The following is a 15,905-nucleotide window of genomic DNA, read 5'->3' as shown; positions in this document are numbered from 1 at the left end:
ACTGTTACAGTACTTAGACGTAATGCAGCTAGAGAAGATATATTTATATTCAATTTCATGTTATTATAAAAAGTATACTAGTTTATTTCAAACAGTTGTTATTAATATAGGAATACAAGAATAACTATACTGAGGGTATGCTTGTGGTATCCACTGAGCTCCGTTATGAAAGACAAAAGCAGGTTACAGTGTTACCATAAGGTAGTAAAATGTTTTAACTTTAATTTTAGAGTACTCAAAAATATGCAGGATTTGAAAATTGAATTATATAAAAGTAAATTAAAGGTATTGATAAAAAATGACTCAAATCAAACAAACAAAGTGAAATAATTAATTATAGAATTCATACCGTTAAACGATTTGTAAATATAAAATCTTAGTATGTAAGAGTGGATATAGAGGCAGTGATGGGATGAACCATAAGTGTTACAGGGAAAAATCAAAATATATATTAGGTATCAGTGACAGTGTCTTATTAAAATAAAATTAACCTACTCAAGACAGTGTTTATAGAATATAAGATATAGTTTTTCAACCGCGCGTGTTTTATAACACATATATAACTATTTAGCTATGAGGATAAAACTCATTTCATTTAAGTACGTTGCGGGTGCGAGGCTAGGGAATCTCTCCAAGCCGGCTGAGTTGAGTTGGCCGGTCGACCGACTGAGTTTTACGACATGGCAACCGCACTTAGTCGGTTTCGAGACTAGCGCCGCCTAGGATCTAGTCTGTTTTTGGGCAAAAAATTGTTAACACATTTGACAATGCGTGGGGTATCTGCAGTGGGTATCTGTGTCTATTATACTCCTTTTATCTATGGTTTTATCTATGCTAACATCTATGCTCCAGTCCAGCTGTATTTCTTTTCAAGCAAAAGGTGTGGTCACACTGTTTTGGTGTTGCCTTACTTCTTCTTAATTTAGTTCGTCTTCTTATTCTTTTCTTCTTTCCCTTCTGCCTTCTTTCAAATTTAGAATAATATTTCTTTCAGTTTCAAGTTTCAACAACCAGATAAAATTCATGTTCATGATTGATTTTTGATATTGATACTCAGGTCATAGGAGTATTTTAGTGTATAAAGTCGTAATTTCAAGTTCTTCTTCAAAGGCAATCTGCGAAGTGATATAACTGATGTCAATCTGAAGTTGTCTTTATATTATTACAGGTATTGCTGTAGAAGTTTAGCCAAAATTATTTAAGCTAACCTAGAGATTAAGGTAGGCCCGGAGAGTTGCTTTTTTGTTGAAATCCATTATCTGTTAATAAGTATGTACTGTTGATTGAAATGGCGATCATATAAAGTAGGCTAGGGCCTATGAATGGAGATGAGTAGGATGAGTGCCGCACATAGTGATGCACTGAGCTATAGTAATTGAGTAGGGAATTCATGTTTTCAATATGTTGTCATTATCATGTGTTTTCTTGAACACTTTTCTGCTTTTACAAAGTTTGTTACGAATCCATAGACTACAAATGATGTTTTTGAGGGCTGCACTTTACTTGACGTCCTACACTCATTCGAATAAAAATATCGATCGATATATCGATTAATTGATTGCTTCATTCGATATATCGTTTGGTTAGTTAGGTAAGGTTAACCTAACCTAACTAACCAAACGATATATCGAATGAAAATATCGAATCGAAAAGACAATCGAATGAGTGTAGGACGTCAAGTAAAGTGCAGCCTTTTTGAGTTTTACCCTTTCTAGGCTATTTTGACTCTACGTTAAATCTTGAACTCAGACATTGTCTTGGAATGACTACAAATAAGTTACGTTAACTTAGCTGAAGTATTTATAAAAAAAGATAAAATCGAGAATAAGCCTAGGCCCAAATATTAAAGAATGGCTTCTCAATGGGTTTTCTAGATGTGTTATTAGGCCTACCTACATTTTTATTTTCTATAGCCAATTAAGTTAGAATAATTTTATTGTACCTTGGCCTAGCCTAATAAGATAGCCCATTAGAAATTATCAAGGCCTATGCTGACTGACCTACGGATAGCTTAGCGTTAAGTTTGTAAAGAGGGAACTCAATCCTGGTATCCCAGATCAATATAGGCCTATCAATATTATAAATGGCCTAAGAGGGAAAATATTATAACTTATTACCCTTAATCTGCAAAAGGTCGCATTTAAGTTAGCTGACCGGGTTTAACTTTATACTTTTTGCAAAAAAAAAATGTTTTTTTATGTCGGTATTGTCAGCATTTACTTATTTTTTGGGCATAACACACCACATTACAGGGACACTGTGACAAACTTTTTGCCATCCTCCACCTCATTTCAGTCTTGCGACAGCTTTTTGTCATGTCCACACTGGTTGATTCCACTCTGTGCATCTCCTTGTGTTTTGGAATTACCGGTCAATAAGACAGTGGCATCTCCTTTTCTCCTTTTGGTTTATGAATTAATGAGTTATTATTGGTTTAATTGTTAATTGGCTAAAGTTTTATTCATTAGTATTGCCACTAAATTATGTGCTGGGCGCTGGGCTATAGAGAAGTCTCTCAGTGGCTAGACATGGAATCTAATGAGGGCACTTTCCTGTTAAAGGGAACACTCCTTATTTTTGATAATTTTTTTGATAGCCTTTATTGATATTTTATTTTTTTGATCCGATATACCCTAGGCCTATCACTAATGAGTTGAAACTTGAAACATACCATATCAGCTGACACCTATGATAAGTTAAATAAATATTGTTCAGTATCAACAAACAATTAAAAAATATTATATTGAAATGAAACTTGTTTTAAACTAACCTAGCTAACCAAACTAATGCTGTAAAATTTATCCCCCACATGCCTTTTCTGTTATAAAACGGAATTTTGAAATGTAAAGCAAGTTTGGCAAGTTATTTTAGGTTAGTTTAGAACAGTTTCATTTCTTATTCCATAAATTATTTTTGCCTAAACAAGATCAGTTGTCAATTTGCAATAATTTAAATGTGTTTGAATACCTATATTAAAACAGAAGTAATGGATTGAAAAAAAAATATATATCGATATGTAAAAAAATCATCGATAAAGTTCTAATGAATGTTCTCTTTATAGGCCCTAACAAGAAAGTAACTTACCCTAATAAGTAAAGTAGGCTAGGATTGATAGTCCATCGTCGAGTGTTGAGAGGGATGAGAATGTTGAACGTTTTTGTGAGGATATTTTCTAAGGCACCTTTTCAATGAACCATTGATGTGGGAGACAAATATTTTAATGTTAAAGATAAAACTTAAAACTCAAAGTTGAATTTTATCATCACAAGACAGTGAAGACTCGTAATGATTTTATAACTGAACTTTTTATAGTGAACTATGTTTTTTTTATAGATAACTATAGCCTACAGTTTGTTTCATACGTATTTGTCATACACAACAAAACTTTTGAGGCATTATTGAATTATTTATTTACTTAGAAACGGTTTACACAAAACAAACAATGCAAGGTGTATGATATTATTATGACTGTTCATTGAATACAAGTTCTGAGTGATGGAAATAAATTGAACAAACTTGAACAGACTAGCCTACATCACACACATGTAACTTATGGAGGTCTATATTATCTAGCTTATGTAGATTTATGTTTAAATTCATGCTACCTATTAAATATCTGTTTATTGCAATAAACATAATTTACCATAAGCCTGTAACTGTTTCCAGATTAACTTATAACCTCAAGGAGAAGACATGGAGTATTTTATTCGTTTTCACATCTTATTGTTAATTTCCTTAACCATGGATCAAATGGTTACTGGGCTGAAATCTTTCAAAGAAAGAGATAAGGTAAGTTTTCATGTGGAATATTATTTTATTATTTTTAACATTTCATAGTTGGTCTATATTTACCTACTTTACTTTTTGGAGTTTTTTGAGCTTTTTTCAGGAAAATATAGGTTTGTAAAATCTCTTATAACATTCTAACTTCTGAACCAATTTTATTGTTTGATATCTCATTTTAAAGAGCAAGAAAAGTGCTAACTTGTTGTGCATACTCATATTTTCTCAATTATTTTATGAGTAATGGCTTCCATAAATATATTTTTATAATTTTTTAACAAATTTCCCTATAGGGAAGTAGCTATTAACTTACCATATGTAGCACGGTAAGACCTGGGCCTGAGACTGATTTACTTTTATCATTTTGAGGTCTCTAGAGGCCAAAAACACTTTGCTCAAATTTTTATACACCGGTAGGCCTATGTATATATATCATAATATATACGTCCGTGAACGCGATAACTTGAGTAATTTTTGTCCGATTTTGATAAAATTTGGCTTGAAGGTGTAGTGCGAGATAAACTAGAATGGGTTCGTGAACCAGCATGATCGGACCATGGGAACGTGGTTTACGGAGGGTTTTATGGAAAACGGATTTTTTTTCATTTTTGACCATCAAAACACATAGGCCTAATTTTAAAATTTCTCTCTAAACCATTACCAAAGTTTTTTTGTACGCTTATTGGTTACTTATAAAATTAATATTATTTTTTTAGATTGAATTAAGGAGAGAGCTTGATAAGATTACCCAGGACTTGTTGGTGAACAAAGACCCTTTTTACCACTCGTATGTCTTTAACTCTGGAGTTGGAAATAGGGAGAGTAAGTATATATCAGTTGCTAAATTTCCATAAATTGCTAACTTTTTAGTTGATTTATAATCAAGTTAAGATAATATTTAACTAACTTCTTTTCTAGGGGGGGGGGGGGTAGGTTATAAGAAAATATGTTTACACCTCATTATTTTTAAAGTACTTTAATACTAAATTACAGAATCTGAATGTTTTTATTGTCCTTCAGCATTACAATCATGCAATAGACAAAGTCAAGGTTTGATAGCCTACATTACAAAAATTAGGCTATACAGTATCAGAGTCAACGTTTAAATGCTAACAGTTTTAAAATCGTAAAAAATGTATTACCTATTAAAACTATTGTAAATATTGGTCTTCTTTAAAATACTGTAAATATCACAAAACAATGTTATTTTTTATACATTACATCTTTATCAAATAGTTTTTACAAGAATTCTTTCCTTCCGAATATTTAGCATTATATTTTTGGCAGTCTGGAATATATCTATATATTAATAGGCATATATTAATAATAGGTAAACATGTTTCTAAAAAACCTTTTTTTCTCAGCTCGTGTCCATCACAGGGAAAATCTAAGCATATTGTTAGAAAGATATTTTCCCTTATATATTGCAGAATCCCTTTATAAATTAAAATAGGCTTAAAAAAAGCACAAAAAGTAAATTTCATCTTTAAAAAAAATAACATGGGCCTTATGGGTTACCATGCTGGTGAAAAAATAACAACCAAATATAAACAGATACCAATCAAAACAACTGGAAGAAATTCCAATCACATGTTTTATTTACAGCGTGGGGTAAACATATAGAAGTCTGTACATTACATATTTTTGGTTGAGTTTTTGACCACTGGACGACCTATAGCCAACAACCTTGCTTCAGTGTGAACACAGCCTCACCTGAGGAACGTTGTGTCAGATTGCCACTTATTGTGCCAGTTTTATACTTCAATCTAAGATTAGTTTTCAGATTCGGCTATTTTATCAATGGAGGGGACTGTTCCAAATTTTAGCTTGGGGTTTTGGCTAGGATTTAGTGGAACGGAATAGAATTATGATAATAATTATTGTAGTGAAGCATTGTGGAAGGAACCTCACCTCAAAATTGTGTTTGACGGCTTTTTTGTGATATTATTTCATGGTGTATTCGAGTTTTTTGCCCCTGCCTTTTTCCTCCATTTGGCAATACTGAGGGCCTGCTAGCAGTTTTGTTTAGTGCTGCTAACTGTTGGGATCTTCAAACGTAGTGTATATGCTATAATATGCCTCTCATTTGGATGAAACTAAATTTAAACGTTTTTGCGGACTCAACCACGCAGCACATTAGCTGTTCCCGCCACCGGCCGCAGCCAGCCATCTCGCAATCACACTGAACGTGTTAAACAATTTAATTTGAGCTCAACAACTTTATTGTATCACAGATTTAAGATTTATAACCTGTCTACACCTAATTCACTACTAGGATATTAAACAAAATTAGATACAAATAATACTTTTTGTAAGGAGTACTATTTCTAACTGTGATGTATCCAGAATAGTATGGTTGTATTTGGTTATTATTGTAATTTTTCCAGAGCTGTCAGTTGAGTGGATGAGACAAGACCCATTGCTTGCTGCTGGAGAAGCTGTTATTGGTTGGCAGGCAAAGTCAAACCGAGGCCAGGTTCATCTCCTGGGCCGGAAACATTCCTCGATCACGTTGGTAACAGCGCCAACTCAACTGTCTGCCAACAGATCACTTCAATTTCAACAGCATTCCTTAAGTAAGAAGGTCTATCTACTTAGCAAAAGGTTAAATAGTTGCATTTGTAAAACACGAGTTGTATTTCCTCCTGTTAGGGGTGATAGGTATCCAGGGGTTAGGAGGAATTGTGGGTTTTGTGACTGAGGAAAGACACCAAAGCAGCTGTTGCTGACATTAAATTGATGCCACCCTACTGTCCTGTCCTGTTAGATTAGTGAGCTGGTCTAGGTGTATATTGCAGGGCTTCGGTCTCCAAGGTTCCAAGTTCAAATCCTGCCAATCACTAATTGCTTTAACACGTGATAGTGCCGTAACTCTCTAGTTCTAACGTGAAGTAATGTGTCAAACAGTTCCACGCTAGAGCCTATAGTCCTAGGATGTAAAGGGAGGAAATTAAAATAAAATCTAAATTGTAAAGTGAAACAGCTTGAGTAGAGGGTGGAGTGGACGGACGTTAAAATAAAAGCTTTGGACACTTAAATCAGTCCATGTTAATAATACATTTAGATGTCTACTAGAAGCGTTGGAATTATGTCAGCCGACTCTAACACAGTCTGTAATCTATAAGCTTACACAGCATTTGTTCTCTGAATGTAAAAAATCCTCCAATAGATCCTTTGTAAAATATACTGCAGTTCGTCTATCTGACAACAATCGACATTTGTTGTTCAAAGGTTTATTGCGGACATTTTCCATCATAATGGAAAAATAACAAAAAAAACAACAACTCAATAATGTTGAACTTCAAATTAAGAATTGACATTATTAACCATTTTTTTGTAATTTTTTTAGGTTATGCAGCCAATGTGACAAGTACATCACTATTCACAAGATGGAACCCAGAATCTTCCCAGCCGGAAGTGGTAGTTGTAGTGGCATTAGACACATCTACTGCTGGTATTTTATTCTACCGGATCATGGATGCAAAATTGGTAACATTTATATCAAGTTTTGCAGTGATAGGAAAGATTAAATATAAAAAAAAATTAAGTGCTTTTTAATTCTGTACAAGTGGGCTGGAATCTAATATTTATTATGTTTATTATGGAATCAAAACTGACTCCTAACCTAAACAATGACTCCAACTTTGACTTAATAACATAAATATGGGCTAAAAAGCTTTAAACCTAAAGTAAGCACATCACTTTTTGATAAACAAGCACTAAAAAAGTAAAACTACTGACACTAACATAAACATGAATATTATATCAATAATTATTTAGTGGTCAATAATTATTTTTGTTGACACAATGTTAAGTCACCTTCCTAAACGTGTCTCAATGTTTTTAACATGAAATCAAATAGATCATGGCTTGGTCCAGCCCGGTACTGTTTACGATTAAAAGGTAAATAGAAATGCTCTTTACATCAATCAGCTGAATACAATGTGTAGGCTATGTTTATAATTATATTAAACTTGCAATCAATAGTATTTTAGCAGTTTTCACGTTTTAGTTTCCCAAAAATAGGATTTGGACTCCTGTGCTTAGCTATCATTACAGGAGCTCTTAAAAATTACAGATACAAAGGAATACGTACTGCCCACCTCTTTACTTATAACGTTAATATAATTTTCTAAGTCAAACTGATATATTCAACTAATGTAAGAGTTTTATTTAATCTGATAATTTCAACTAATGTAATAGTTTTATTTAATCTGCTTGTACATTGTCTGAATTTCTTACTTCATAAAAAACTTATGAAATGTGATTGCTGCGCTTAACTTTCTTTACTGCTATAAAAGCAATCCAAGTTCTAGTGTCTAAGTCAATCCAAAGTGACTTTAGTGAAAATTACTGCTGTGCACTATTTATTACCATGTCAACTTTAGTTTACCTGTGTACATGATGCAATTTTGATGTGACACTGTACATACCCTAATTTAAATTAGAAAAGCAATGTCACATTTTACACTATTAAAAAACGCCTGGACCATAAAAGTAGGCTAAAACCATAACAAGACTTTTAGTTATAACATTTTTCAGTCTGTTTGGTTTCAAAGAGTTAAAATTACTTCTTTGCATTAACATTTCAATTCTTTTACAGGAATATGTAACACAATGGTCCCGCTATAAAACAGTAAGCTGTATATCAGCTATTAGCATGCATGGAAAAAATCAGCTGATCGTGATTGATAAAGGTTCTCCTGCCTCCATTGATGTGTTTGAGATCCTGTTTGTAACGGGTAGTGGCAAATTAGACTTTAGGTAAGTGAAATCTATCTATTCTATATATATAATAGGCTAAGCCGTTTTTTGTTAATCGAACTCCTCCGTTTATATTCGCCCGATTTTGACGTTTGAGGTCTCAAAATAAAGGTTAAAACGTGTAGTTGTGTCCAACGGTATTAGATTTTTGATAAAGTCGTTGGTAAGGGCGTCAAAGGCCCTTAAAGTCAGTTTTTTCTCCATAAGGATAGCATGGGAGATAATTTTTATTTATAAAAACACATGTTTTTAGTTGAAAATAGTCAAAGTCTACTACATTAAAAAAATTGTGTGTAGGGCCTATTATGCCTGTAAATGTATATTAAGTTTAATAATGTTTTGAGTAACTTAAAGTGTACTCATAATGGATCATACTACTTTATTCAGTGGATTGCCAAGACATATATTTTAAACAAGGGGCAGTGGTTTTATTGGTGAGGAATATCAATACACCAAAGGGCCTCAATGGAACAAGGTTACAAGTGAACAAAATAGTTAACAAACAATTTAATTCTGACCAGGGCAATCTTCCTGAAGGTGATTTCACGAATAAAAACTTAGTAAGTTATTCAAGGAAGTTCTTTTGTAAATAAAATAGATATTTTGGGGATATCTTTAAAAGGGTTTATTCAAGAAGCATTTTTATGTTCTTCAAATATGCTATATATTGGTTTTGTTAAAATGTTTTATTAAATGTGTTTTGAAATCTTAAAATAACTATAAAATACTCGACAGCTTTATTAATATACTAAATATAAGACATATACAGCTAGAAAATGGATAGTCTGCTTTCCTTCTAAGTCTTCATTCATTACTGTATTTTATTTTCGACTTAGAGTCAATATATAACACGATGAATAACACGATGAATTTGTTTTCTAATTTGCGGCACGTTGAGCCGCACGGGTTTACTAGTATGATTAGAAATGTCTAAGAATATTAATTATTTTGCCTATATAAGTAATTTTCCATTGTATAATTTTGTACTTGTTTGACTTACAAGTAGTACTATTAGTCATGATAGGTGTAACTGGTAAAGAATACGTACCCATCTTGTTTACTTGCATCCATCAAACTCTGCCAGACGTACACACCCTAAATCTGACTTGAACTCGATTCTACCCCTAAATCTACGATCATGTCTTTTGGCAAGTAAAACAACTTGTTAGCCTGCTTGGCCATTGATCATACTTTTACCGTACTATCACCACTGGACAGCAAAAATATCAAGCAAAAGTAGTGGCAAAAAATTTCATTTATGTTGCAGTTAATGTCAGATACTTTTAGCTGTTATCGTTAAGTTGTACCATATACTTTCTGATTATGAAGTAGCCAGTCCATTTATACGATCTAACTGTAAACTCTTTTTACCAAAATAGAACATAGTTGAGTAAACTTTTCACAGAGTGCTGGCTGTAAAAATTTGGCTTTCTCTTTTACTTATTTGCACATATGTTTTCCTCGTTAAAAGTGTGCTTACGCAACATAAATCAGTTATGGACATTATCGCATGCTATATGGCTCAATTCAACCACTTTACCCTAATCTTCATTCTGAAACTGGCTACGTAACTGATGTGATGTCTATTTTTTGTCTACGGCCATCAAAAGTCGTGAAGGTTGGGTAATTGAGCGGAGCGAGCAAAGCTCTTTTACTACACTCTTGCTTTTGTTTTACAAATACTCCTCCTGAATGTCCTCTCGACATTGAGCTCAAGCATAATAATCAACTATGGGAAGGAAAGGTATGAATCTTAAATGGTACAAATCGGACTACGGGCTTTTTTCCTGCTGAATTTAAACTTTCATAAATTTAACATGGGCCTTACGGGTAAATTGGTTGTCATTAAAAATGTAAACAAAATCACTGTAACATATTTTTACCAACAAATCATCTTAACTAGCACATTAAAAACAGACCAAAAGGGAAAACAATCGGATCAATTCTGTTGAGCCTAATTTACAACAAAATGAATAATCAATTACATTTAAGTGAACCAAATACTGTATATCTTTGACTTTGGATACTGTTAGTAGACATCCCATTTATGTGAACCAGATGTATGTACCATTTTGTAACAAAGCTACATAGATCATCACACATCATTCTACAATCAACCTTCACTCATATTTGGGTTAAAATACACACCTAGGGGCGTTCCCATCTCAATTGGTAATGGTAATGACTTTGGAATAGTATTGTATTAATATGCTTGCTCCGCAGGATATAACAAGCCAACAACTGCATTTTACACCTAGTGTTACTTGATGGGGTTCAAAGGGTTAGTCATATGGTACTGTATTAATAGGTAACGTTGTTTTATTTCACTGTTGCCTATTATTTTGAAATCTGTCTACAACAGGTTAGTGCAGAGTTTCTCAGTGTCAGGAGACTGTAGATCGGTCACTGTATGTAGGGTGGGTCGTCAACACTTCCTAGTTCTGCCACTAAGTCATCATGTTGCTGTGTATCGTCTGGTGTCCGGACACTACCAGCTACACACTGAGCTGTCTCTTCTGAGAGTATCACAGGTTAGTGCAGAGTTTAGTTTTTGGCTTACATAAAATTTGATTAAGTAACTGATGAGTCTCGATTATTCTAACTTTACTTATCCGACCTTCTGTGTTATTTGACCCTCCCTGCAGATGATTAAGTACAGTAGAACCCCAACTAGGCCTATACAAATCAATGGAGACCGCACCACATTCCTACATAAAAAAATTCCGATACTTGAATTTCTATCGCTAATTCCAGCTGAACTTATACTTTTGTGATCGTAGAGCGTGTCTGTAAAGGTTTTGTGATGGAAAAATTCACATACCGTAGCGGTTGTAGAATAACCCATTTGTTGCCTATGTGGCCTTTCTACCCCTGGGAAGATCTTCCTTAATGCAATGGGCTCTTGTAATTGACTGTGCTTGTAGTTTTGGCACCCTGCATACCATATTACAGGGTGTCCACATTCTGGAAAGTCAGGGATAGTCATGGAAAGTCATGGAAAAAAATTTTGGTCATGGAAAGTCAGGGAAATAGGCAAGAAGTCATGGAAAGTCATGGAAATTTCCAATTATGGATGGATTTGAGGGGACCATTCAATGCTCTAGTCAGCTGTAACCCGGACTGTTGTAGCATTTTTCAGGATTTTTCACAAATGTTCGACAATTCAATTTATTACAGTTGTATTATTTTATGAGTTTTCGGTTTGTTTTAGTTTATTGTTGTACCTATTGTACTCCATTGTTATCTGTTATTACATATTTAAGTATTTTCTGCAAAATAACATGTCCAGGCAGTATTATTTGTGTGTGTATGTTATATTATAATTTGCGTGTAAAGTTCGTGAGTCATGGAAATCAATGGTAAATGGTCATGGATAGTCATGGAAAGTCATGGAAATTAATGACAAATTTTTTGTGGACACCCTGTATTAGTCTTAGAACCTGCATGGCTCTCTAAACTTTTGTCACACTTTCGGTGAAGGTGGCATGTGAGCAGGCAGGAGTAGTGCAGCTTATTATTTATAAGTTACTATAGGCCTAGTGATTGCAATCATAAGCTAACTGCTCAAGCTCAACGATTTTTTCACCTGGTGCTAGATCCTTGAGTTTGTAGGCTAGGCTCAGTTTGGCTGTCGCATACCTCTACTTCAAATTCACCCAGAGGGAAATGGATACATTATCATAAATTACCAAACACATTACTGTGTAACTAGCCGCTATAACTGTGCTTTGCTACGGGGATATGATGAAATGAATTCTTCTTTATTGAGGCAGACATCATGGTCCTTTCTTAAAACTAACAATAACATAAAATTAACAAAAGTAAATACAACAAAGTTTATAATAAAACAAATAACTTAGCACAAATATCATAATATGAATTTCTTTTCCCTAACATACATAGTCAAAGGAACATACTGTACATCATGTGCTGCACCCAAAGACCTAATGTATGCTATCCCGCCAAGCCACGGCCATCCGGTTAACATAATATTCCTTCAGCGCCACCATCAGTCGGGCTCTGTTTTCTATGGATTAAATGGGATAAGGTACGGAGTTCCATTGGTGGGATGCGGTTACGACAAATGATTTATTATACACAGTCTACCTGTGATCGGGAATGTGCAGCACAGATAAGCCTGAGTGGGTATTCCTTGCGCCTCTTTTACGCAAAAATATAAAATTTTAAATATGATGTGTAAGAGAAAATGCTTGTTTACTAAGTCATGTCAATGTAAAACCTAAAAAAATATAGTGCTGTAATCTTTAGTAATACCATGTAACTGTTTAATGCTATTGCACATCTTCGAATCATGTTGGATGTTTGTTGAAACAGCTTTTTAAACATGAATACCCATAAGGTAAACATAAGAAACTCCAGAATCACTGGAGTGGAGCCCAAAAAGATTTTTGAGATAAGAATAGCCCTATATGTTAATGGAGAATCTGAGCTGTGCCTCTAAGATTACTTATTAACACTACAGCGATGTACTAATTTTCTTGCAACTATTTTGGCTAATAATAATCAAGTCACTGGACCACAGTATCTAAATGTCTAAAATGTTTACTCAATATTTATGTTCCATTATGATACCTATTAACTTTGTAATACTACCTTCTTCTGCAGGTGGTATGTTTCAATGTTGCACTGCAGACATACTTAGCAATCAATGGAGAGACACCCCATGTGATCAGGATAACGGAAAGGGGAGAGTTCATCTCAGAATTGATGCCTGGTGAGATTTCCATTGCTTAGAGAAGTGATCAGATTATATAGAGAACCAAACAAAATGAATTATGGAGTTAAATTTTATTTTTATGCAGTTGCAGGTTAATATAAAATGAAATCCTTCTTGTTTTCAATACCAGCTACCCGCTTTAGACTCCAAAAAACTCTTTTAACTTCCTCTTTTAACTCCTCTCCCAGTAGACTCCCTCTTATCCGGACACCTTTTAAACGGACTACACTCGGCGGAAATGACATCTCTTTAACCGGACAATTTTCATTAGCACATCGGTTTAACCGGACTAGATTGGCAGGTAGTGGGTGGTACTGAAACGACTGTTTTCGTGGGAAAGATTTGAGACCAGTGATCACATGTCTAAATTACAATGCTCTCCTAAATTTAGGTCAAATACTGTTTACAGTATGCATTCAAAGGGTCCGTTTTAACAAGTTTTTGGGGATGTCGGGGAAACCGTTATCCAGATTGGCCTCGGTCCCGAGGAGTCCGGATAAGAGGGAGTTTACTGTAATTGTAATTATTACACATTGAGGATGGATTTGAGAATATGAAAAATCTTACTAGAGCTCATTACAATGGTCTTAAAAAGCCAAGCTTAACAAAATAATTCCATGCCTTCTCTGATTGTATCTTTTCAACTTGATGCTTTCAAATAGACTGGTTAAGGTTTAACTTTAAATCAGTTTTGTTTACATTCTGTGGTAGCTGTAAATTCAAAGTTGCTATTTGCTACTTAGGGAATCAGTGTGGATATTTTACAAGGTAAAACGTCATGAAACTATTTTTACTCAAGAATTACTCAGGGTGGAAACTGTTAGCAGGACCTTAAATAACGTTTGACCGGTTTTATGGATCAATATGATTTTTCCATGAGTCAATGTGGGGTGTCTTTTTCAATTTCTCTTAAAAAATCTACATCCTTTATCAGATCAGATATATTTATTGCTTACAGTCATGTTTTTACTATGAAAACCTGCAATGTATTGTTCCTACCAATATTGTATTAATTTAAGGAATGTGTATAAATAAATAAATAGCCTTGTATAGTCCATGAAACTGTTAATTTATTTTATGTTTTGTCTTTGTGCCATCTTTGCTATTTCCATTTAATCAGTTCTGATAAGAGGTATAATCAATATCAATAATAATGTCTAGGTTTTGTGAGTGAATGGCTGGTTTTGCCGGTGTCTTCGTACCGCAGTGATGTTCTACTCTTGAGCAAGTCTGCCAACATAACAACAGCTTACGTCTGGGCAGGCGCTAACAGGGGATTCAACACTGTCTCGATACCTAACTGTAATTATCATATTGACATTATTTTTTTTTAGTGCCTCATACGTCTTTGTTTTGCGCATAGTTTAGGTTCAACTTTTCAATTCTTTCCAGTTAATATTTTTCATGTAAAAAAGACATTATTTTGAAATTTCAATTCTAATATATTAATTTTCTAGGCAGCAGTGTGGTTACAGTGCTAGGCTTCAAACATGAGAAATGCTGATTGGATAAAGATATCATAAAATTGCCAGCAGCACTAAAAACACAAACACAATTATTAACAAAATAGTAGGTTATTGTAAATTTAAATTATTTTACTGAAGTAGCTCACCTCCCTTATATGATCCATGTTGTGTTATATGAATTCCTTGATTTAAATGTTCCATACTCAGGCCTATGAGACCCATGTGGGTAGGTAAAAACAAGGTTTAAAGAGGCTGCCAACCTCTTGAATAAAACTATACTTAGCCAAATAAATTTGAGGTTAGTTTTTAGGAGAAAGAGTGTTTGGCATAGGAATACATTATAAAAGGAATATACACACAACTAATTTATCCTAGAAAAGAATTTCAGGTAGTTGACAACACACGAAATTCACAGCATTATTCATTGGATATTTTGCCCCTGAAGGATTTAGTGTAAGAAATCGTAGCTGGGTGGCCACAGACAGAGAAAACCGGTAACTATAGGAAAACATGATTAGAAACCGCACTCAAGCAAAATTGAGAACTTCCTCTGCGAGCACAGAAAAATCTAGTGCGGCCACAGTGAAATCTTGTACATCTTTTACGGTCATGGCAAAATCGTGATTCATCTTCCAATTTCATGGTAAGTAAGTTAATGTATTTCTCGTTCACAGCAAAATTGAGAACGAACATCTTCGACAGTCACGGCAAAATCATAAACGTCTTTTCCCGTCACCAAAATCAAGAACATCTCTGTAAGTAGTAGGAAAAGTCTTTCTGAGGAAGCCTCCATGTAGGGGCAAAATATAAAATTTTGTAGTGAATTGTGTTTGTGTTGTCAAATTCTGGAACTCTTTTCTTGGGTGAATTGATTGTGTATACATTATTTCTTCCTTTAATATGTTTGTTCAGTTTGAATATTTGTTTCATTGTAAACCACAGGTGACGGGTGTCTGGAAGGAGATTGGGCTGGAGCTGTTTCAGTTCCATTTCAGCGGCAGAACTGTCTTCTGATACCTCGCGTTGAAAACTTCTCTAATCTTGTGGCTGTAGGGACATCACTGATCAGCAACAATCCCATCATGGATAAATTAAGAGCAACGGTCAACAAGATGAATAAAATTCAGGTATTACCATCTTTCTACGTAAAGTCC

General features: G+C 34.1%; 2 protein-coding genes across 2 annotated transcripts in view; both read left to right on the top strand.

Moving 5' to 3' along the window:
* The first annotated feature begins 3,666 nt into the window (after window positions 1-3,666).
* On the top strand, window positions 3,667-8,415 carry LOC128985200 (uncharacterized). The gene is made up of 5 exons (XM_054404584.1): window positions 3,667-3,789; window positions 4,500-4,605; window positions 6,171-6,359; window positions 7,133-7,237; window positions 8,387-8,415. Exons 1-5 carry the CDS (start codon window positions 3,694-3,696, stop codon window positions 8,413-8,415), a joined length of 525 nt encoding a protein of 174 aa, XP_054260559.1. The 5' UTR covers window positions 3,667-3,693.
* A 4,477-nt stretch (window positions 8,416-12,892) lies between these two features.
* Window positions 12,893-15,905, top strand: part of LOC128985199 (uncharacterized) — a 31,409-nt gene continuing 28,396 nt past the window's right edge. The window contains exons 1-4 of the mRNA XM_054404583.1: window positions 12,893-12,907; window positions 13,174-13,282; window positions 14,447-14,587; window positions 15,694-15,878. Coding sequence (XP_054260558.1) covers window positions 12,893-12,907; window positions 13,174-13,282; window positions 14,447-14,587; window positions 15,694-15,878 — 450 coding nt within the window. The remainder of the gene's footprint in view (window positions 12,908-13,173; window positions 13,283-14,446; window positions 14,588-15,693; window positions 15,879-15,905) is intronic.

The sequence above is a fragment of the Macrosteles quadrilineatus genome, unplaced genomic scaffold (assembly GCF_028750875.1).
Source record: "Macrosteles quadrilineatus isolate MER2022 unplaced genomic scaffold, UCM_ALF_1.0 Scaffold_2__2_contigs__length_208266976, whole genome shotgun sequence".
Lineage (NCBI taxonomy): Eukaryota > Metazoa > Arthropoda > Insecta > Hemiptera > Cicadellidae > Macrosteles > Macrosteles quadrilineatus.
The sequence above is the reverse complement of the archived record's forward strand: the minus strand, read 5'-3'. Positions and strand labels throughout refer to the sequence as shown.